We start from the raw sequence: 23,254 nt of genomic DNA on the forward strand, positions 1-23,254 counted from the left end.
TGGGTCTGGAGACATGTTGGACAAAACCAACTGAGTCGATGACCAAAATAAACTGAGCCGAAATACTTTTGGAGTGGGTCTGTGGACTTTTCCATGTGGATATTGAAGTCACCAAAAATGTGAATATTATCTGCCATGACTATAAGGTCCAATAGGAATTCAGGGAACTCAGTGACGAAAGCTGTATACGGCTCGGGAGGCCCGTAAACAGTAACTATGGATATCAATATCCCTATACTTTCTACATTTGCCAGTTTTAGCCTTAGCCAGCACCCTCTTCAGATTAGCCTTTACGTCTGTAGCCCTGCCCCCTGGTAAACAGTGTTTGATCGCTGGATTATTATTTTTAAATCTAATATTGCGGGTAATGGAGTAGCCAATGACGAGGATTTTAAATTTGTCAGAGCTAATGGTAGGAGGCTTCGGTGGCTCAGACCCCATTGTAACGGGTGGAGGAGAGACCTTAGAAGGCTCGGCATCTGACTCTGACTCGTTGCTTAATGGGGAGAACCTGTTTAAAAGTTTATGTTGTCTGAATTAGCGACACCGGTTGAGCATGCCGACAGCATTTCTTACCAGAAGCCTTGAAAAAAATGTCCAGCTGCGGGGACTGTGCGGGTCGGGGGGGGATTTATACTACTCCCTGTCCTTACTGGTGACAAATGCTGTTTCATCCTTTCCTACACTTAAATTGCCCTTGCATATGAAGCTGGGCTTGCAACTTGGCTGTCCTCACCTTGAGGCGATAGTTCTCCTGTAGATTATGAGTACAGCGACTGAAATTATACGGCATAGAGTTAATGTTACTACTTAGCTTTTCGGCTGGTGGAGATCCTGTAGAAACATGTCCAGATAAAGCGTCCTGGGTGGAAAAAGTAGAACAAAAATTATAAAGTTCAGCGAGGAAAAAAGTTCAACTTTGGTAAATGGGATAAATGCATAATTTTAATTAAACGGTTATTAAAAGTTTAAAAAAAATAAGTTTGGCAGGTAGCAAGAAGCAGCACGGAGGCAACGTAGAGATGTGACGTCACAGTTAATTTTAAAGATGCATCGTTCTTATAACGGCCAAACAACTCACATCACATAGGGAGAACTTTCAATAAGTGAGTTGTTGGAGCATGTGTTGATACTGATAGGATCGAAAGACATGTAGCGCTGATCTCAGATCAGCTTTTCTTCATTCAAATCTTACCTTAACATTAGAATTATTCTACAATACTGGAGACGGATCAGCTCTTAGAAAGATATTATTGCCTAATTGGCTGGCTGCAAACTTTGCTGCTTATTCTAATGCTTACCCTATAATGATGCACTAAATCACAGATTTGGCACATCATTGCCCACATGTTGTTACACATTATGAAATATATTGAGGGGAAAGTTACAGACAGTAGCATACAATAAGTAAAATAGAACTCAATTGATTGAACATGAAATGTATTTCAATATGATCTAAAAACGGTATATAGGACTATGTAGCCTATACTGTATTTAGATTTTATTTGCAGTCATCTGTTTTCTTTCATCTTTTTATGCTTTGCTTGTTTGTAACAATTTCAAAGACAGTTTGGAGATTTAGTGGTGCTGCTATGAAGGTTCTAAAAATTAATTTAGCCTAAAAATGATTTTGGGAAACTGGGCCCAGAACAAAAATTCAGCCTACATTGAATGCATGAAGTGAATACTGTGCTGGTAGTGAACTACTTTGTTAAAGGCAATGTCAGAAGTTCCTTCTGGAACTCAAGATCTAGTGTATTGTGGGCATCTATTGCAAATTTCGGTTCCAGAGTTATTGGGATTCCAGAGAAATTACTCTGAGATTGGTCAGTAATGGATATGGATGTAGAACAATGGAGCTCTTGTGCGGTTCTGAAAGTCCTATCACCCATGGCTACAGTTCCCCCTGCACAGTGAGAGGATAGCGTTCTCTCGCAGTGTTTTACAGGCTTTGCATTTGAATTATAGCAGAGTCTATTGAGGGCAATTCAAGCGATGACCTCAAGTGATGACATGACCAAGTGCAATGGCATCAGCATGTTTCAACCTTATTTGCCTAAGTTTCCTCATGGGGCTTGGTTGGTTTGCGATGGCACAGTGTACTCGTCTTCACCCCACCTCTCCAGCCTCTCACAGGCCTCATCACTCCTCCAGGTAGCCACAGCAACAGGACTGAGACTCCATGCAAGACTCCGCGTGCCTGAGCACTGAACAGAGGGAAAGTGTACCTGGCTAAATCCTAAGATCCCTGTTGAGTATTAATAGCCCTGTTAAGCTATTTAAAAGGACTGGTTTCCATGGAGCTTTAACCCAGCGTTTTAAACCTCACTTCTTCCTCTCTGATGTGGGATTGGTACATTGCAACTGTAATTGCTTGGGTGACATGTCTGACACTTAGGTATGTTTCTCTAGGAAATATTACCCGCTGCTAGGACAACTCATTCCTGTCAGTGATAGACTGTCTCTGATTGTATTCATACACTTCTCAGAGAGCTCTGATAACATGGATGAAAGGAGAAGTATTTGAAGAATGTCACCTGTCAACCCTTTTGTCATTGGATCATCACAGTCTGGCAGAGTATGCTGTATTTAATGTGACTGTGACAATTCTGTACTAAGTATTATATATAGTAGTATATTATTTGTTTTATTATTTTTGTACAGTGGGCCTGCTGTTTAAACTTCCATTTATTTGATCTAAAGCAGCATTGTTTAAGCATTTCAGTGGCCTGTTTTATGTTGATTCCTGCCTGTTCCTCAATGTTTGCACTGTGGGTTGTGTCATACTGTACCCTGCCATTTCCTGCACAGTTTGCCAACTGTTGTTAAAAAAAGAAAAAAAAACACAACCCTTCCTTCGTACTGTGTGTCATTTGCTTACACTCCTCCCAATTCTGTCCTCCTATCCTAATTCCCCTAACATGGTCTTCTTCAGTCCATAAACCCACTTCCTCTCCCTCGCTCATTTACCTAACCCTCTCTCCTATTGTCCCTGGCTCTCTTCTCTTCACCTCCTCCTGTGCTTATTCATCCCGCTCTTCCCTCTCCCCCACCATGCATCCCCATGACAGCTAATCCCTGTACTGTGGCGTTCGTTGGACAAGTTTTGTGGTGGCGCTTGGCGCTCAATGGAACAGCAATTTTGTACACCTGTCACAGATAATCAGGTCCCCCATTGTGCCTTGCCGGTAGCCAGCCTCGGGGACTGGAGGAGGAACTAGGGTTTTCTGTCTGGACTCACCATCATCCTGTTGTATTGATTTAGAGATATTCATGTTGTTATACTGACAACCAAATACTCCTCCTTGCCCTTTTGGTAAATATTCCCACCACTTTATTCATCATGCACTCAATGTTATGGATTGGATGATAAATCAGCACATCTCTTCTCTGACTCTCCTTCTCTGTTCTTCTTTCCAGACTGCCTTTTCAAGCTGTGCCCCATGAACAGGTACTCTGCACAGAAACAGTTCTGGAAGGCAGCAAAACCAGGGGGAAACAGCACCACTGACACAGTACTACTGAACAAACTCCACGTGAGTACCCTCATCCCACTGGTTTCTATTCATTGTTCTCTAACACAACTGCTTCCCATTCTGCTTTCTGCTTCTAATCTGCATGTTGTTGAGGTCGAGAAAATCATTACAAGTGAGACACTCTCCACTTTTATTACACGCCATAAAGCCAGATCGGTATTTCATAAAGTACTGCATCTTATTCTTAATGTGTTTTTGGAGTACTAAATCTAAAGGCATGGACAGACCGGTAGGATTGTCGAGCGTCTCTGGCCCAAGAGTACTTCGCACCTCTGAACAGAGTACTGGCCGTAATTTGCATACCAAGTGCAAACCGATTCAAGTGAAAATGACGGCAATCACCAACGGTGGGTGGTCCCATTTAAACACACAGCGTAGACAGCAAGCGAATGAACAGCGAACATCCGGCCCCGAACTGTGCAGACGGACAATCGGTCTGTTGAGTTTTATCTTTCGTTTGTGGCTATTGTATTGTCTGACATAATATTTTATCCCTATGTTTCAGCATGCTGCTGATCTGGAGAAGAAACAGAATGAATCTGAGAACCGAAAGCTGCTAGGAACTGTAATCCAATACGGAAATGTCATTCAGGTATGACCAGGAAGAGTAAGGGTAAGGTGGTAACAAGGAGATTGAGTTTGGTATAGCCATACCGTGACAGGGTCATTAAGGTTAGTGAAGAGCCTGGAGCAGAAAGGCAATACAGCTCCTCCATTAATGCAGACAATTATCATCCAGGCCTTATCATCCTCTGCATATTTGACCAGTGAAAGTTTACGACACAGAAGTGAGATTATCAGGTCACAGGGAAACCGGTCTAATGGACCACTAGAAGTAGATGTGCTCTATAGTAGGGGAGAGTGGGTTAAATTGAGGGCCCATACAGAAAACCAGTAATTTGATCAAATATTTAGGAAGAGGTCGTAATTTTGTGGAGTCTGTGAAGGAAGAAACCACATGGAAAAAGTGGAAAGCAAGTTTGGTCCCAAAAATGTATTTTCACCAAGTCAAATTAATGCATTGTGTTAGAGGTTTAATGATGCTTGTATCTAAACCAAAATAGATATTTATTTATATTTTCTATTCATCAGTTGGGGTCTCTATAAGCTTCAGTATGAGTTCCTAAACCTAGCATGGAAGTGTATCGTCGTAGCTGTGGGGGCTAACATAGTCAAAATGTTTGCCTTGGGGTAAGTTGAGCCAATGGAAGTTCCGCAAATTGAAGTGTTTTCTTCCCAGGTGTAATGCAAGGCATTATAGCTGAGATATGAGGTAAGAACAGGGCCTGGAATATGTTAAAAGCTAGGTGTTAAGCCTGTGTTAAAAGATGCTTAAAATGATTAATATACAAAAAAGCGATTGTGTTGAAAACTGTAATGTTCACATAAATTCAGATTTTTTTGGTGGGGGATACACAATATCCTGAAATATATGTAGATATCTTTGTTAGAAAGAACAAACATTTTTCCTTGAAGGAGTGATGCCGAATGTAAAAATGGCTCAACTTACTCAACTCTCCCCTGTCAAGTGACAGACCCATTGTATTAGCGATATCTATCATCTAAAAAGGCAAAACACCTGCATATATTTTAGGACAGCTATCTCCTGAAAAATGGTGCTCATCCTGTATTTGAGGAAGTTGTACAGTAGGCCTATGGGGTTTATGTGTTTTAGTGGTGTGATGACAGGAAAGGTATTGAGGGCAGTAGGGTACAGCCGTGCTCCTCTGCCAGTGTTTAATATTTAACACAGTCTTACTACACTAGTAAGTGGGTAGCTCAACACTTGACAGAATGCATTGTAAACGCATATATCTGTAATTGTCTGAGACATTTTGAACTAATAGTTTTTTCAGTCGCTAATTTCTCCCTCAAAACAAACAACCACAATCAGAAAGGTTGGTTAAGGTCTAGTCTCACAGTACCAATCAAATGTATTTATAAAGCCCTTTTTACATCAACCGATGTCACAAAGTGCTATACAGAAACCCAGCCTAAAACCCCAAACAGCAAGCAATGCAGATGTAGAATACCTGTTTGAGGCGGTGAGGCTGGTTGAGGTCAATAGAGTAAACATGCCTGATTTATTTATTGTTTGAAATTATGGAGTAATGAAGGTCCATGAGAAATAAACTCAGTGACATGTGACTAACAGAAATTGAATAATGTGTCTCTGAAAAAAGTGGGGGGGTCAAAATCACAAGTAACAGTCAGTATTTGGTGTGGCCACCAGCTGCATTAAGTACTGCAGTGCATCTCCTCCTCATGGACTGTACCAGATTTGCCAGTTCCTGCTGTGAGATGTTACCCTGCTCTTCCACCAAGGCACCTGCAAGTTCCCGGACATTTCTGAGGGGAATGGCACTAGGGGAATGGCACCTCACCCTCCAATCCAACAGGTCCCAGATGTGCTCAATGGGATTGAGATCTGGGTTCTTCACTGGCCATGGCAGGACACTGACATTCCTGTCTTGCAGGAAATCACGCACAGAACGAGCAGTATGGCTGGTGATATTGTCATGCTGGAGGGTTATGTCAGGATGAACCTGCATGAAGGGTACCACATGAGGGAGGAGAATGTCTTCCCTGAAAAGCACAGCAATGAGATTGCCTGCAATGACGACAAGCTCAGTCCGATGATGCTGTGACACACTAACCCAGACCATGACTGACCCTCCACCTCCAATCAAATCAAATCAAATGTATTTATTCAGCCCTTCGTACATCAGCTGATATCTCAAAGTGCTGTACAGAAACTCAGCCTAAAACTCCAAACAGCAAGCAGTGCAGGTGTAGAAGCATGGTCGCTAGGAAAAACTCCCTAGAAAGGCCAAAACCTAGAGAGGAACCAGGCTATGAGGGGTGGCCATTCCTCTTCTGGCTGTGCCAGGTGGAGATTATAACAGAACATGGCCAAGATGTTCAAATGTTCATAAATGACCAGCATGGTCAAATAATAATAATCACAAGGTGGGAGGCACCAACCCAGACAGGAAGATCACATCAGTGATTCAACCCATTCAAGTGACGCAGCCCTCCTAGGGACGGCATGAAAGAGCACCAGTAAGCCAGTGACTCAGCCCCTGTAATAGGGTTAGAGGCAGAGAATCCCAGTGGAGAGAGGAGAACCGGCCAGGCAGAGACAGCAAGGGCGGTTCGTTGCTCCAGAGCCTTTCCATTCACCTTCACACTCCTGTGCCAGACAACACTCAATCATATGACCTTCTGAAGAGATGAGTCTTCAGTAAAGACTTAAAGGTTGAGACCGAGTCTGCGTCTCTCATATGGGTAGGCAGACCATTCCATAAAAATGGAGCTCTTTTGGAGAAAGCCCTGCCTCAAGCTGTTTGCTTAGAAATTCTAGGGAGAATTAGGAGGCCTGCGTCTTGTGACTGTAGCGTACGTGTAGGACCAAATCAGAAAGATAGGTAGGAGCAAGCCCATGTAATGCTTTGTAGGTTAGAAGTAAATCCTTGAAATAAGCTTGCACTGGAGTAATATGATAACATTTTTGGATTCTAGTCAGGATTCTAGCAGCCGTATTTAGCACTAACTGAAGTATATTTAGTGCTTTATCCGGGTAGCCGGAAAGTAGAGCATTGCAGTTGTCTAACCTAGAAGTAACAAAACCATGGATTAATTTTTCTGCATCATTTTTGGACAGAAAGGTTCTGATTTTTGCAATATTACGTAGATGGAAAAAAGCTGTCCTTGAAACAGTCTTGATATGTTCGTCAAAAGAGAGATCGGGGTCCAGAGTAAGGTCCTTCACAGTTTTATTTCAGACGACTGTACAACCATCAAGATTTATTGTCAGATTCAACAGATCTCTTTGTTTTTTGGGACCTAGAACAAGTTGTCCGAGTTCAAAAGTAGAAATAATGGCAGAGAAATAAGTCGATCTCATTCCAGAGTACAGGCCTCGGTGTAACGCTGATTCCTTCGACGATAAATGTGAATCCGACCATCACCCCTGGTGAGACAAAACCGCAACTCGTCAGTGAAGAGCACCTTTTGCCAGTCCTGTCTGGTCCGGCAATGGTGGGTTTGTGCCCATAGGCGACGCTGTTGCCGGTGATGTCTGGTGAGGACCTACCTTACAACAGGCCTACAAGCCTTTAGTCTAGCCTCTTTCAGCCTATTGCAGACAGTCTGAGCACTGATGGATGGACTGTGCGTTCCTGGTGTAACTCTGGCAGTTGTTGTTGCCATCCTGTACCTGTCCCGCAGATGTGATGTTCGGATGCACTGATCCTATGCAGGTGTTGTTACACATAGTCTGCGATGATCAGCTGTCCGTCCTGTCACCCTGTAGCACTGTCTTAGGACTCTCACAGTACGGACATTGCAATTTATTGCCCTGGCCACATCTACAGTCCTCATGCCTCCTTGCAGCATGCCTAAGGCACGTTCATGCAGATGAGCAGGGACCCTGGGCATCTTTCTTTTGTTGTTTTTCAGAGTCAGTAGAAAGGCCTCTTTAGTGTCCTAAGTTTTCATAACTGTGACCTTAATCGCCTATCGTCTGTAAACTGTTAGTGTCTTAACGACCATTCCACAGGTGCATGTTCATTAATTGTTTATGGTTCATTGAACAAGCATGGGAAACGGTGTTTAAACCTTTATGTTTCTTTGGGGATATCTACGAATGGCCACTGTGCCAATATTTGATATCTAACTCCAACTTTCCTTGTAGATACACTCCATGGTAGACTCAGACTGTGACATGCATCTGTACATGTATTATGTTTACATGCATGTATGAGTTTATAACTGTGTCTGTTGTCTGCCACTGTTTCAGCTGTTGCACTTGAAAAGTAATAAGTACCTGACGGTGAATAAGCGACTCCCTGCCCTGTTGGAGAAGAATGCTATGAGGGTGACGCTGGACTCTGCAGGCAACGAAGGCTCCTGGTTTTACATTCAGCCCTTCTACAAACTGCGCTCCCTGGGAGACAGTGTGAGTGTCTAGCCCAGGGTTGGCTGTAGTGTGGGTCAAAGGTCAGATAGGAAGTCTTGTCATGTCTCTCTATAGAACAATGATAAAGCCTAGACAACAGCCTTTATTCTCAAGAGCAAGACGTAATGCTCATTGATTGTTCTGATTCATAGCTATCTGTATTGTTCTCTTCAGGTTTCAATTTCTTAATTGGTGGATATGCCTAGCATTTTAACATTCAGGCTAGCTGGTCAAAGTTGTATTGTCAGTAGGCGTCTAGATTAAGAGTGATTAAGAGCTTAACATGTAAAGATCTCACTGAAAGTTCACATGGTGAGTCTGGCACACAAGATTCTTAAAGCTCCTGGCGTCAGTGGCCAGAGCAAAAATCATTAACACAGGGATCTTTTGGACAGCACTCCTCTGTTAACGTCTGATGCTACTTAAGCTTACCTGCTTTATAAATAGAATCAGGGGTGTATAGAATTGACAAGTTGTACGAATACATGAATATATCATTACCTATTTTGACATTGTGATGGATTCAGGGTGTGTACTAGTTCAATTGCAAGTAGGCTACCGTAGGTAAGTTCATTAGCTTTAGCCATTAGGGTATTTCTGGCTGAATGATTCCTGTGCTGATGAGATGGTCCACTGTGGCCACCTAGTGCTTGGTAGCCAACATGGTCTGATGTGAACAAGTCAACCAATGTGTTATCATTATTTGCCTGGTGTTAGATAGCACCAAACACTAGTTATATACATTAAGAGGATAGTGGATGTTGACAGGAATTAATTATGCTGTGGTAGTGCTCAGACATCTCAGACCTGTGTGGCAGGACATCCTGTGCGGCAGTAGGATTTCACCTGGCTGTTATAAGACCACAGCTGTTGTCATGTTCGTCATATGAAGGAGACCAAGGCGCAGGGTGGTATGCGTACATTCTCTTTATTAAAAGAATGAATACCAAACAAACTAACAAAATAACAAACAAAGTGTGAAGCTAAACAATAGAGTGCTGACATGCAACTACACATAGTCAAGATCCCACACCAGATAGTGGGAAAAAGACCTGCCTAAATATGATCCCCAATTAGAGACAACGATAAACAGCTGTCTCTGATTGGGAACCATATCAGGCCAACATAGACATACAAAAACCCTAGACATACAAAAAAACAGAGACATACAAAAACGTACCCACCCTAGTCACACGCTGACCTAACAAAAATATATAGAAAACAGAGATATCTAAGGTCAGGGCGTGACAGTACCCCCCCCCCCCCGCCCACGAATCTGAACCTGTAGGGGAGGGTCCGGGTGGGCATCTACCCTCGGTGGCGGCTCCGGTTCTGGATGCAGTCCCCACTCCCTACACTGATCCCTCCGCTTCTGTGGAACCAGACTGTGGATCGTTGTCGGAGGAACCGGACCGTGGATCATCGCCGGAGGCTCAGAACTGGGAACCACCGCTGGAGGATCTGGACTGCAGTTCGTCGTTGGAGGTTCCGGACTGTGGCCCGACGTTGGAGGTTCCGGACTATGGCCCGTCGCCGGAGGTTCCGGTCTGAGAACGGTCGCCGGATGCTCTGGACTGTGAAGGTGCACTGGAGGCCTGGTGAGTGGGACCAGTACCGGTGGCACCAGGCTGATGACACGCACCTCAGAGTGAGTGCGGGGAAGAGGCACAAGACGTACTGGACTGTGGATGCGCACTGGAGACCTGATGTGTGGGTCTGGTACAGGTGGCACCGGGCTGATGACACGCACCTCAGGGCGAGTGCAGAGAGGAGGCACAGGACGTACTGGACTGTGGAGGCGCACTGGAGACCTGATGCGTGGGACCGGTACATGTGACACCGGGCTGATGACACGCACCTCAGCACGCCCGCTCTGCAGCGCTCTCAATGCTAGCACCTCTCTCCGGAATCTTGTGTCGAGCTCCTCATCCGACTCCCTGACTGGCTCCGGTTCGCTCCATGTGCTCCCCCCAAATTTTATTTTATTGGGATTGCCTCTCGTGCTTGCTCCGTTGAGCTATATCCTCGTTATCGTCGCTGTTCCGCTTTCGCTGCCTCTATCTCCTCCTTAGGTTTGCGATACTCCCCGGCCTGCGTCCAGGGTCCTTTTCCCTCCAGAATCTCCTCCCAAGTCCACTCCTCCTGTACACGCTGCTCGGTCCATTTTGGGTGGGATCTTCTGTCACGTTCGTCGTATGAAGGAGACGCAGGGTGGTATGCGTACATTCTCTTTATTAAAATCATGAACACCGAACAAACTAACAAAATAACTAACAAAACGTGAAGCTATACAATAGCGTGCTGACAGGCAACTACACATAGTCAAGATCCCACTCCAGAAATTGGGAAAAAGGCCTGCCTAAATATGATCCCCAATCAGAGACAACGATAAACAGCTGTCTCTGATTGGGTACCATATCAGGCCAACATAGACATACAAAACCCCTAGACATACAAAAAACCCTAGACATACAAAAACCTAGAGTACCCACCCTAGTCACACCCTGACCTAACCAAAATATATAGAAAACAGATATTTAAGGTCAGGGCGTGACAGCTGTTCTCTTTCATTGTGCAATCAACAGTTGCCAGAAGTCGAGAGCTTCTGGTTATCTTGAAGGGCACCTTTCCTCTGCTCTAAACTAATCTGACCCCTCCCTGTGTGCGTGTGCCTGAGCTGTAGTGTATAGCAGCTCTGCCGGGGCCTCTGTAGATCAGCACACTGGAGAACACTGATGTGTGTGTATGTACAAGTGCTATCAGTGGTTTTCTACATGATCATATATACACTGCTCAAAAAATAAAGAGAACACTAAAATAACACATCCTAGATCTGAATGAATGAAATATTCGTATTAAATACCTTTTTCTTTACATAGTTGAATGTGCTGACAACAAAATCACACAAAAATTATCAATGGAAATCAAATGTATCAACCCATGAGGTCTGGATTTGGAGTCACACTCAAAATTAAAGTGGAAAACCACACTACAGGCTGATCCAACTTTGATGTAATGTCCTTAAAACAAGTCAAAATGAGGCTCAGTAATGTGTGTGGCCTCCACCTGCCTGTATGACCTCCCTACAACGCCTGGGCATGCTCCTGATGAGGTGGCAGATGGTCTCCTGAGGGATCTCCTCCCAGACCTGGACTAAAGCATGGCAGTCAGGCTACCTCTGGCGAGCACATGGAGGGCTGTGCGGCCCCCCAAAGAAATGCCACCCCACACCATGACTGACCCACCGCCAATCCGGTCATGCCGGAGCATGTTGCACGCAGCAGAACGTTCTCCACAGCGTCTCCAGACTCTGTCACGTCTGTCACATGTGCTCAGTGTGAACCTGCTTTCATCTGTGAAGAGCACAGGGCGCCAGTGGCGAATTTGCCAATCTTGGTGTTCTCTGGCAAATGCAAAAAGTCCTGAACGGTGTTAGGTTGTAAGCACAACCCCCGCCTGTGGACGTCGGGCCCTCATACCACCCTCATGGAGTCTGTGTCTGACCGTTTGAGCAGACACATGCACATTTGTGGCCTGCTGGAGGTCATTTTGCAGGGCTCTGGCAGTGCTCCTCCTTGCACAAAGGCGGAGGTAGCGGTCCTGCTGCTGGGTTGTTGCCCTCCTACGGCCTTCTCCACGTCTCCTGATGTACTGGCCTGTCTCCTGGTAGCGTCTCCATGCTCTGGACACTACGCTGACAGACACAGCAAACCTTCTTGCCAGAGCTCGCATTGATGTGCCATCCTGGATGAGCTGCACTACCTGAGCCACTTGTGTGGGTTGTAGACTCCGTCTCATGCTACCACTAGAGTAAAAGCACCGCCAGCATTCAAAAGTGACCAAAACATCAGCCAGGAAGCATATGAACTGAGAAGTGGTCTGTGGTCACCACCTGCAGAACCACTCCTTTATTGGGGGTGTCTTGCTAATTGCTTATAATTTCCACCTGTTGTCTATTCCATTTCTTATTTTTATTTTTTTAACCTTTATTTAACCAGGCAAGTCAATTAAGAACAAATTCTTATTTTCAATGACGGCCTGGGAACAGTGGGTTAACTGCCTGTTCAGGGGCAGAACGACAGATTTGTACCTTGTCAGCTCGGGGTTTGAACTCGTAACCTTCCAGTTACTAGTCCAACGCTCTAACCACTAGGCTACCCTGCCGCCCAACAGCATGTGACATTTATTGTCAATCAGTGTTACTTCCTCAGTGGACAGTTTGATTTCACAGAAGTGTGATTGACTTGGAGTTACATTGTGTTGTTTAAGTGTTCCCTTTATTTTTTTGAGCAGTATATAATAATGATGGCAGTTACACGCACACAATAAAGTGATTATTGTGGATACATATTTAATAGAATGTTTCGATTAAAACGTTTACATGCTTTGTAAGAAGAGCGATTTCCCTAAATAATCCTGTTTTACATGGACGTATCGGAAATCCATCTACCTGAAAGCACTCTGAAAATGCAGGAAATCGGCAATCAATATTAACGTTCTACTATTTTTGGGAAGCATATTTGATTCTGAGTTGGGACATATAAAGTTTGTAAGTGAAAACTACTACCTCTAAGATGCATACATTCAGTTGTTCTGAATTCACTTCACTCGCGCAAAAGGAGGAGGCTCTCGGCTGGTGTGAGCACATGCGCAGCTAAAGTACACCGCTGGAATGCAGATTTTGAAGGTGTTTACATGTCCTAATAATTTCAAAATAATGCTCAGAAAAGCAGGGTATGCTTACTTAGAATTTGTTCTCACGCCAATTAGGATATGCAGAGTAAGTTGTTTAAATGACTATTGCAAAATCTGCCTACTGCCATAATCAGTTTAATATTGAATTATTAGTGTGCATGTAAAATACTCAATGACACACAATCAGACTGTCTCTGTTTGTTGTGTCTTGGTGTCCATGTCTCTGTATGTACATGTGTGTTTGTGTGTGAGCATGTGTGGCCGTGATATTCGGTGTAGTTGATTATACTGTGTGTGTATAATAATGCTATTGATTGCTCCCCGGTCTGTCTAGGTGGTGATTGGAGACAAGGTGGTCCTTAACCCTGTGAACGCTGGACAGCCCCTTCACGCCAGCAGCCATCAGCTGGTCGACAACCCAGGATGCAATGAGGTAGAGTACATGTTTCATCTTGTGGAACAGAATCCATTTTGGGAAAGTCTCTATTGTTTTATTAACCAAGGTGTCCCTGCACATTTCACTTCCTTGAGTAGTGCAGGTTTTAACTATGCTGAGAACTGTGCTTTGTTATTGTTCATTCTGTCCTCTCAAAGATGAGGAAACGCATTCATTAGTTCCTGTTTTATTTTTGTTGCGTACTAATCATCCGTGCTATATGTGAAGAATGGATTGTAAAACGGCCATATTGTCTTGAATTAATGAAGTGATGGTTGTTTATGCTAGTACATACACCATTCTTAAAGCTCAACAGCCATAAAGACAAATTACAGTTGCACCCCCTTTTGCCCTCAGAACAGCCTTAATTTTACAGGGTGTGGACTCTACAAGGTTACAGCGTTACAGTTCTTGACACTCAAACCGGTGCTCCTGGCACCTACTACCATACTCCGTTCAAAGGCACTTAAATCTTTTGTCTTGCCCATTTACCCTCTGAAAGGCACACATACACAATCCATGTCCAAGGCTTAAAAATCCTTCTTTAGCCTGTCTTCTCTCCATCATCTACACTGATGGAAGTAGATTTAACAAGTGACATCAATAAGGGATCATAGCTTTCACCTGGCTTCACCTGGTTAATCTGTCATGGAACGAGCAGATGTTCCCAATGTTTTCTACACACAGTGCATATTTACTGAGCTTCTCCATTCCTGCAAGCCTGTACAAACCCACATGCACTAAAAGGTGCGGGCTCATTTGTTTTGATGTCACTTTTTTAAAACAAACTTGATGATGTGAATAAAAGCCTATCCCAACTGTATAACTGAGAATTATACCAAGTATTTCCTGACGCAACTCACTCATGCTTATCATTTTGTTTTTCAGGTGAACTCTGTAAACTGCAACACAAGTTGGAAAGTAGTTTTGTTCATGAAATGGAGTGACAACAAGGAGACTATTCTTAAAGGGGTAGGTACTCTGATTAGTTGATTGAAATGTATTGGACACAATAACACAAACAGGGTAGATGTGGCTCTCCTGCCCTCATTTTACTGACTGGTGTCTGTGTTTGTGTTGCAAGGGGGATGTTGTTCGGCTGTTCCATGCAGAGCAGGAGAAGTTCCTGACATGTGACGACTTCAAGAAGAAGGAGTACGTCTTTCTCAGGACTACAGGACGCCAGTCCGCCACCTCCGCCACTAGCAGCAAGGCATTGTGGGAAGTGGAGGTGAGCATAGGACAATGAGATATTAGATACATGGTGAAATTCATGGTACACAATCACATATGACACTGATATTTAAGGATATGGTTTTTACGATAACTTTGCATTGCCATGACATTCTGTAGGTTGTTCCAAAGCTAGTTTCCCTGAATAAGTCCTGGGGCCTAATTTATAAATTTTGCGGTGAAACTATTCTAAAATGCTACTTAGAAACAGAATTTAGAATGTCCATTTGCAAAGAAAGTGTGATTTATCAAACCATCATACGGGCATCATACGCACACCTGTAGGAGATCTCCAATAATATTAATCAATATTGTTCTCAGCCTCAGTGCTCGTGCACAACCTTGTCTATTTGCATTGTGAAATGCCCCTAATTAACCATATATGGTCAAAATCATCCCTTTAAAGCCTGTGGGAAATATACAACACCGTACCATGATATGCAACCAAAAAAAGCTAAGAAGCATAAAACTTTTCCGAGACCTGAAATAAAGGTGTTGGTGTCAGAGGTTGAATGCAACCAAAAGGTTTTATTTGGCTCGCTCAGTTGTGATCCACCTGAGTTGCAACCGAGGACAGATCATTTTTACGACCGTTCTGTGAGCTTGCGTGGCATTCCACTTTGCGGCTGAGACGTTTCCACAATAACATCACTTAAGTTGTCTGTGGAAGCTCTAACGAGGCAGAACTTTGACGAACTGACTTGATGGAAAGGTGACATCCTATGACGGTGCCACGTTGAAAGTCACTGAGCTCTACAATAAGGCCTTTCTACTGCCGATGTTTGTCTATGGAGATCGCATGGCTGTGAGCTCAATTTTATACAGTTGTCAGCAACGGTTGTGGCTGAAATAACCAAATCCACTAATTTGAGAGGGTGTCAACATGCTTTGTATATGTATGTATATGATATAGCCTGTTAAGATACTATGTTGCATGAATTCACAATGGAAATACGAATAATTATTGAATTCACACATTTTCAACATATATTTTCCCCATTCTCTAGGTTACTCTTGACAAGCAGTTCCCTCATTCCCCCACTTGGCACTGTGCATACACATGGTCATGGCTGTGTGTACATTTACAGACACTCTCAAGCAAGCGTTCCCATTTTTAAATCTCACATTTTGCGTGGAAATGTTCCCATGCCTGGTTTACGCACATGTTTTTTTGCCTACACATGATTGATAAATGAGGCCCCTGGGATGGAGAGAACCAGGTGAAACCATGTGGGTCGTCCTGCATCTTATAAGATGTTTTTACTCGTATGTTATCAGTCCAGACAGCTGTTTCTCATGCTGTCAGGTTTTGCATTCTTTTATCAGGTGGTCCACCATGACCCTTGTCGGGGCGGAGCTGGCTACTGGAACAGCCTGTTCCGGTTCAAACACCTTGCAACAGGATCATACCTGGCTGCTGAGGTGAGTCCTCTCACACCCGACTGTAGTCATATTACATGATAGTCTACCAACCAACCACTTGCATGGCTCAATTGATTAATACCTGGGATTATAATGTGTAGCATCATCTTGCAGTGCTTCAGCATGCGATCTGAAAGTCTTAACAACGGGGCTTGATTAAGTTGGACCTGATCTACTTTCTATTCACTTATAAGAGGACTATGTATTGCCTCTTGCTTCCTCACATGTTGTAGTTAAGTATCCCATTCTGGTTCCTGATATCTTTTCAGGTGAACCCCGACTATAAGGAAGAATGTCCTGAGCCCAGATCCTCAGTAAGTCAACCAGAGACTACTCTATGTCTGTGTTTCATGTCTGAGCTGTGTTTGCTCTGACTTGCCCGATCTACCGCTGATCTACACTTTCAACTCTGTGTTGGATCTTGTTTTTCTTTCCAGGTGGTGGATTCTGTTCCCTTTAACTTCCAGGTACTGTGTCTGTCCTGGTGTGTTCCATCCTCTGAAATACTTCATTGATGAATTGAGAGATTCTTTAACCATGATTTAATAGCGAATTCACCCTCTTGAAGAGAACTCAAACTAAATCGTGGTCTGACTTCCTTAATTCGGGTCTCTCCATACAAGCCACTGTTTGTGTGTAGTGTGTTTTGAGTAGTTCTTAGGAAAACCATTTTCTATCATCACATTTTGAAGATTTTTCTGCATATTCTGAAAGGAGAGCGTCCACTTGTAATAGGTTTACAAATTCAATGGCATTGGCAGTTGTAGTAGATCTCCACTGGATGTCATCATACCATATTCTCTGTGTATGGTACTGGAGCTCACCCATAGATGGCAGTAGAACACCATCTATTACTCTGTGTGGAGTGTGGCTATGGAGGGAATATGCCAAAGAAATATGATATTCTGGGGTAGAATCCAGGGTCTGTCTGTCTTTCCATAGATTGATTCAGTTTCCTTCTTATTGAATTGCATTCATAAAAACTCACTTATTATATAAGCCCTTAGCCTAGATTAGTGGTTCCCAAACTGGGGGGAGGGGGCTCCTTCCATCATTGGGGAACATCCCGCAAATGTTTTTATTTATAGATTTATATATCATATACATCTAAATGCATTCTGAATTGAATTAGCCTTTAGATCAGTCAACTTGACAGGATGCGTCAACAACACATTAGCTCTTCTAAAATTGGAAAAGGTCTCTGAGTTGGCGTAACTCCCATCTCAACGTAACTTCTTGCTCAGTCCTCATCTGAGTGGTACTGATGAGTACTCAAGGAGAGATGTGTTGGTTGGTGTATTTGTCTTGGGGGATGGAGGAAAAGAGGGAGTTAGGTTAGTCAATTATCCCAATATCCGAATAATGATTAACTTGCCTTACTGTACTGTAAAGCTGGAAATTAGAACATCTCTGACTGCGGTAACCCGAACAGTGTTGCAATGCTTTAACTTCTTAATGTGATCCATTGATATAGCACTGATTTAAGTTATTGTTGCCATGCATAAGTCTTAACTAGAAACAGATTAGAGGAAACATATCTTCATTCCTCATTTGTGTTACACACAGTCACAGTAATATTGAAATGATGAACTGGACTGCTGTGTTGGGACTTCAATATGAACTAACAGTGTCCTCTTTATACTGTACCTCCAGTTGGACTCGGACCATGAGGCCCTGAGAGCGCGTTTGCGAACCCCCCAGGAAAGGGTCATGTACCAACTGGTGTCTGTTCCTGATGGCATGGACATCTCCTCCATCTTTGAGCTGGACCCTACCACCCTGAGAGGTGGGGACTCCCTAGTGCCCAGGTACACAGTCAAATATCACACCCCTCCACCTGATATTTTTTTAAATTGTACCTTTATTTAACTAGGCAAGTCAGTTAAGAACAAATTCTTACTTTCAATGATGGCCTAAGAACAGTGGGTTAACTGCCTTTTTCAGAACATCAGATTTTTACCTTGTCAGCTCAGGGATTTGATCTTACAACCTTTCGGTTACTAGTCCAATGCTCTAACCACTAGGCTACTTGCCGCTGTTACCTGTCTTTCATCACATCTTCAAACAACCTGGTCTAAATAGCACAGGTGACGCATGATGCAAATCTGTCTGGTGCCCTCTTTATCCCCACGTTATCCCCACGTGAACCTGTACCGTCAGGTTATTAGGGAGTGGTCCAGGGTTACTCGGGGTCAAGGGGAAGTAGTGGGCAGGACTCTATTTCCTCCTGTAGGGGCCGTGTTACAGGCTGTTGCTGACAGTCACGTGTTGACTGGATGGGGCACCCACCCGTGACGCATCTTCATAGAGATGGAGAAGGGACCTCAGGGGTGTCTAATCATGCAGCCTAGTTAGTCTGAGAAACCAAGGAGCAGCGTTTACAATTTCAGAGTGGACCATTTCAGGGCTATTGTGGGATAGCTAAAGAAATGTTCAGTTGTTTGTTCTTTGATGTGAATAGAAGGTTTGCGGGACAGCATAGCTCAGTGGTGCACATGATTCAATTTTAGAACTTTTGTTTTCAAAGTGATCCTTAGTTCTAAGATGTCTCACCATCTACCACAAGAATGTGCTGTTGTGTTTTCTCAAAATCAGTCAGAACTCTGACCTTGCTGAGGTGATACCGGACATTGGCCATTCATTCCACTTTCTCTGTGTGCGTGTTTGTAGGAGGGAGTCCAGTTTGTTTTCTACTATCTAATAATAGTCAGGAAAGTCCCGGTATGGTTTGAAGCAGGAAACCATGGTGATGAGGCAGACTGCAGCACTGCAGGCTTGTTCAGGAGAACCAGAAGATGTTGCAACATGTCTTGATCTAGCCACCTCCCGGTCCCCTAACTAAACACAGAAGCCAGATGTTGAATAACCATCCATCTGCCCCCACACAGAAAACACACCGTCATATTTCTCATGAAGTAAACTGCTCTTTCAGACGACTACTTCCAAATACATGGGAATGATCAGGTTCTGTCCATATATTACCGCAAATATGGACATCAGACAATGTGATATTAAGGTGTGCTCGATCCAATGTATTTATAAAGCCCTTTTTACATCAGCAGATGTCACAAAGTGCTATATAGAAACCCAGCCTCGAACCACATGTTTTCTCAACATAAAGTGTCTTAATAGGACATTGGGCCACCACAAGCCAGAACAGCTTCAATGCACCTTGACATAGATTCTACAAGTGACTGAAACTCTATTGACTGACACACACACACACACACACACACACACACACACACACACACACACACACACACACACACACACACACACACACACACACACACACACACACACACACACACACACACACACACACACACACACACACACACTAGTGTGAGTAAAATTACTAGCTCTCTCATGTGCGCAACAGGGCGTAGATTTCTGACATACCATATGTCTATATTTACCTTTGCTGTGTTCCTTCTTCTTCACCCTTATTGACTGTATCATGTGCAATGGCGGTGTTTGCTAAAATAACAATAGTGTGGTTGTTTCTGTCACCAGCATCACATCAGATAAGGCCAGCGCCTCTCACTGTTGTGTTAAAGACTGTATTGTGTAACGTTGTCAGGTGCGTGCTTGAACTTCTGGCTACTATTGGCTGCACCCTCCCTCTCGGCTCCTCCTCCCCTCCCTTCCTACCTGAAATAACCCATGTTCTTCAGGACACGAGTAGGCAGGCTGGGCTTTAGGTATGAGTCACTAGAGTGAGCATGGTGGATGGTCTACACAAAGGTAAGCCTGTTAGCCTAATGGGTCATTACGCAACCAGGCCAAGAATACAGCCAGTGTCTGGTGTACTGTCTGTGCCTACGGCCAGAGAAGGTGGACACCAGAGTAAGTGAGCGAGGAGTGGCGAGTGCTCAATTTGACTGGAGCACGGAGCGAGATTCCCAAAGGCTGGAGTGTCGGCCTTCTTGCCCCTGCTCCAATTTCGCTCCAATAGCGCTCCAGTAGCGCTAATTTCACGAGCTCAGGGCATGCCCAGCCCAATATGCATTTGTAGTCTACTTGTGTGCCGCTATATTTTATCTATACAATATGCCATAATTGATTTTGGCCCAATAGGCCTGTCATATTCCAACTTTCAAGGAGCTTTCCATTTTGATTGGGTTATTTTGCCTAAAAAGCTTTAGGCCTGGCCTTCTTTAGACTAGTTGAGTATCTGGAGCAACAGCATTTGTGCGTTCGATTACAGGCTCAAAATGGCCAGAAACAAAGACCTTTCTTCCGAAACTCGTCAGTCTATTTTTGTTCTGAGAATTGAAGGCTATTCCATGCGAGAAATTGCCAAGAAACTGAAGATCTGGTACAATGCTGTGTACTACTCCCTTCACAGAACAGCGCAAACTGGCTCTACCAGAATAGAAAGAGGAGTGGGAGGCCCCGGTGCACAACTGAGCAAGAGGACAAGTTCATTAGAGTGTCTAGTTTGAGAAACAGATGCCTCACAAGTTCTCAACTGGCAGCTTCATTAAATAGTACCCGCAAAACACCAGCCTCAACATAAACAGTGAAGAGGAGACTCCGGGATGCTTGCCTTCTAGGCAGAGTTCCTCTGTCCAGTGTCTGTGTTCTTTTGCCCATCTTAATATTAAATTTTTATTGGCCAGTCTGAGATATGGCTTTTTCTTTGCAACTCTGCCTAGAAGGCCAGCATCCCGGAGTCGCTTCTTCACTGTTGACGTTGAGACGGGTGTTTTGCGGGTACTATTTAATGAAGCTGCCAGTTGAGGACTTGTGAGCCAGTCAGTAGTTTATTGACAAGTTTTTCCAACACCTTTGATAAACAGGGCAAAATCTTTAAAAAATTCATCGTTTTTATGTCTTCACTATTATTCTTCGATGTATAAAATAGTAAAAATAAAGAAAAGCCTTGAATGAGTTATAAATCTTCTGACCGGTAGTGTATGTACAGTATATCAGCCTGGTAAGAGTGGCCAAAAAGGTGTTTAGCATCTCCAGTGGCTCTGCAAGCGTGGATATTTTCCGCTGTTGGTCTGCTCTCCCTGCACCGTCAGAATGAGCCTCGTGCCACAGACTTTGGACGAACTGCTGTTTCTAAAAATGAATTCAAAGGCACTGTAGACTGAGTCTAATAAGGCATTTAATTTAATTTGTATTTAATTCTAAGTAAGTCACAGGGCTATATGTGCAATTTATAGACTAAAATAAGTTAACACAATGAAATATTGTTTAAATGCTGAGCGCCTAATGACCCTGACTCCTACCAGACTAGTGGGTCGTACTCGCAAATACTTCACAATGTATTTCTTTGTAGGCTATAGCCTTGAGATAATTGAAATAATATAGCCTAAATAATTCATTTATTTTTTTAGGCTCCCTGTCTGCCTCCTGACCTATTTAGAGTGTTTATATGCAGTTTAATATGACATGTAGTCTATCTGAAATTTTGAGCGCCTCTTATGTTCACCTTTTTCATGTTTATTAAAATACTTTTTATTCAATTCTTATGGTTTGGTTTCAGTAATTCAAAACCAATTGGTAGGTCCAGTTAGCCACAAAAATAGATGGGTGTTGGTTAAATTGTGTTTACAATGTAAACATTGTAAATAAGAATTTGTTCTTAACTGACTTGCCTTGTTAAAGAAAAATAAAAAATATAGAGATGGGATATGCCTCTGTACTCCAAATTTTACCTTTATCCAAACTGATACATTGGGAAGATTGAAATACTGCTATTTTTTCCCCAGAAAACTGCCCTTTTTGTCCTCATGCTAGGTAGCAGTAGCTACAGCAGCCATTATGAATGGCACATCGCGTTGAAGAACAAAGAAGCTGATTTGCTGACACTGCTGTTTTGGCACACAAAACATCAAAGTATTTGTATTTTGGAACTAGATTTTCATACATCTTGTTTGAGGATGTTACAGAAAGTCATCACACCCACTAGTGGTGAGAGCCCACTCTAAACGTTATTACCATTATCAATAACTAAGTTGGTTTTAGGTGGTTTGAACAACCAATTGATATACAGGACCAGTCAAAAGTTTGGACACACCTACTCATTCAACGTTTTTTCTTTATTTTTTATTATTTTCTACATTGTAGAATAATAGTGACGACATCAAAACTATGAAATAACACATGGAATCATGTAGGAACCAAAAAAGGGTTAAACAAATCAAAATAAATGTTATATTTGAGATTCATCAAAGTAGCCACCCTTTGCCTTGATGATAGATTTGCACACTGTTGTCATTCTCTCAACCAGCTTCACCTGGAATGCTTTTTCAACAGCCTTGGAGGAGTTTCCACATATGATGAGCACTTGTTAGCTGCTTTTCCTTCAATCTGTGGTCCAACTCATCCCATACCATCTCAATTGGGTTGAGGTCGGGTGATTCTGGAGGCCAGGTCATCTGATGCAGCACTCCATGACTCTCCTCCTCCTTGGTCAAATAGCCCTTACACAGTCTGGAAGTGTGTTGGGTCATTGTCCTGTTGAAAAACAAATGATAGTCCTACGAAGCGCAAACCAGATGGGATGGCGTATCGCTGCAGAATGCTGTGGTAGCCATGCTGGTTAGTGCGCCTTGAATTCTAAATAATCACAGACAGTGTCACCAGCAAAGCAACCCCACACCATAACACCTCCTCCTCCATGTTTCACGGTGGGAACCACACATGCAGAGATCAACCGTTCATCTTCTCTGCGTCTCACAAAGACACAGCGGTTGGAAACAAAAATTTGGACTCATCAAAAAAAAAAATCTCAAATTTGGACTCATCAGACCAAAGGACAGATTTCCACCGCTCTAATGTCAATTGCTCGTGTTTCTTGGCCCAATCACGTCTCTTATTTTTATTGGTGTCCTTTCGTAGTGGTTTCTTTGCAGCAAATCAACCATGAAAGCCTGATTCACGCAGTCTCCTCTGAACAGTTGATGTTGAGATGTGTCTGTTACTTGAACTCTGTGAAGCATTTTTTTTAAA

The 23,254-nt window shown here is 43.3% G+C and overlaps 1 protein-coding gene across 14 annotated transcripts in view; it reads left to right on the forward strand.

Moving 5' to 3' along the window:
• LOC118400084 (inositol 1,4,5-trisphosphate receptor type 1-like) overlaps positions 1-23,254 on the forward strand; it is a 144,888-nt gene that overhangs the window by 29,137 nt on the left and 92,497 nt on the right. For 10 of the 14 annotated variants that reach the window (XM_035796515.2, XM_035796522.2, XM_035796523.2 and 7 more), the window contains exons 4-13: positions 3,421-3,536; positions 4,042-4,128; positions 8,338-8,496; positions 13,526-13,624; positions 14,516-14,599; positions 14,712-14,858; positions 16,187-16,282; positions 16,552-16,596; positions 16,720-16,749; positions 17,936-18,090. In XM_035796515.2, the coding sequence (XP_035652408.1) occupies positions 3,421-3,536; positions 4,042-4,128; positions 8,338-8,496; positions 13,526-13,624; positions 14,516-14,599; positions 14,712-14,858; positions 16,187-16,282; positions 16,552-16,596; positions 16,720-16,749; positions 17,936-18,090 (1,018 nt within the window). The remainder of the gene's footprint in view (positions 1-3,420; positions 3,537-4,041; positions 4,129-8,337; positions 8,497-13,525; positions 13,625-14,515; positions 14,600-14,711; positions 14,859-16,186; positions 16,283-16,551; positions 16,597-16,719; positions 16,750-17,935; positions 18,091-23,254) is intronic. The other 4 variants (XM_035796519.2, XM_035796529.2, XM_035796528.2 and 1 more) reach the window with 1 other exon arrangement.

Source organism: Oncorhynchus keta, chromosome 21 (assembly GCF_023373465.1).
Source record: "Oncorhynchus keta strain PuntledgeMale-10-30-2019 chromosome 21, Oket_V2, whole genome shotgun sequence".
Classification (NCBI taxonomy): Eukaryota; Metazoa; Chordata; class Actinopteri; order Salmoniformes; family Salmonidae; genus Oncorhynchus; species Oncorhynchus keta.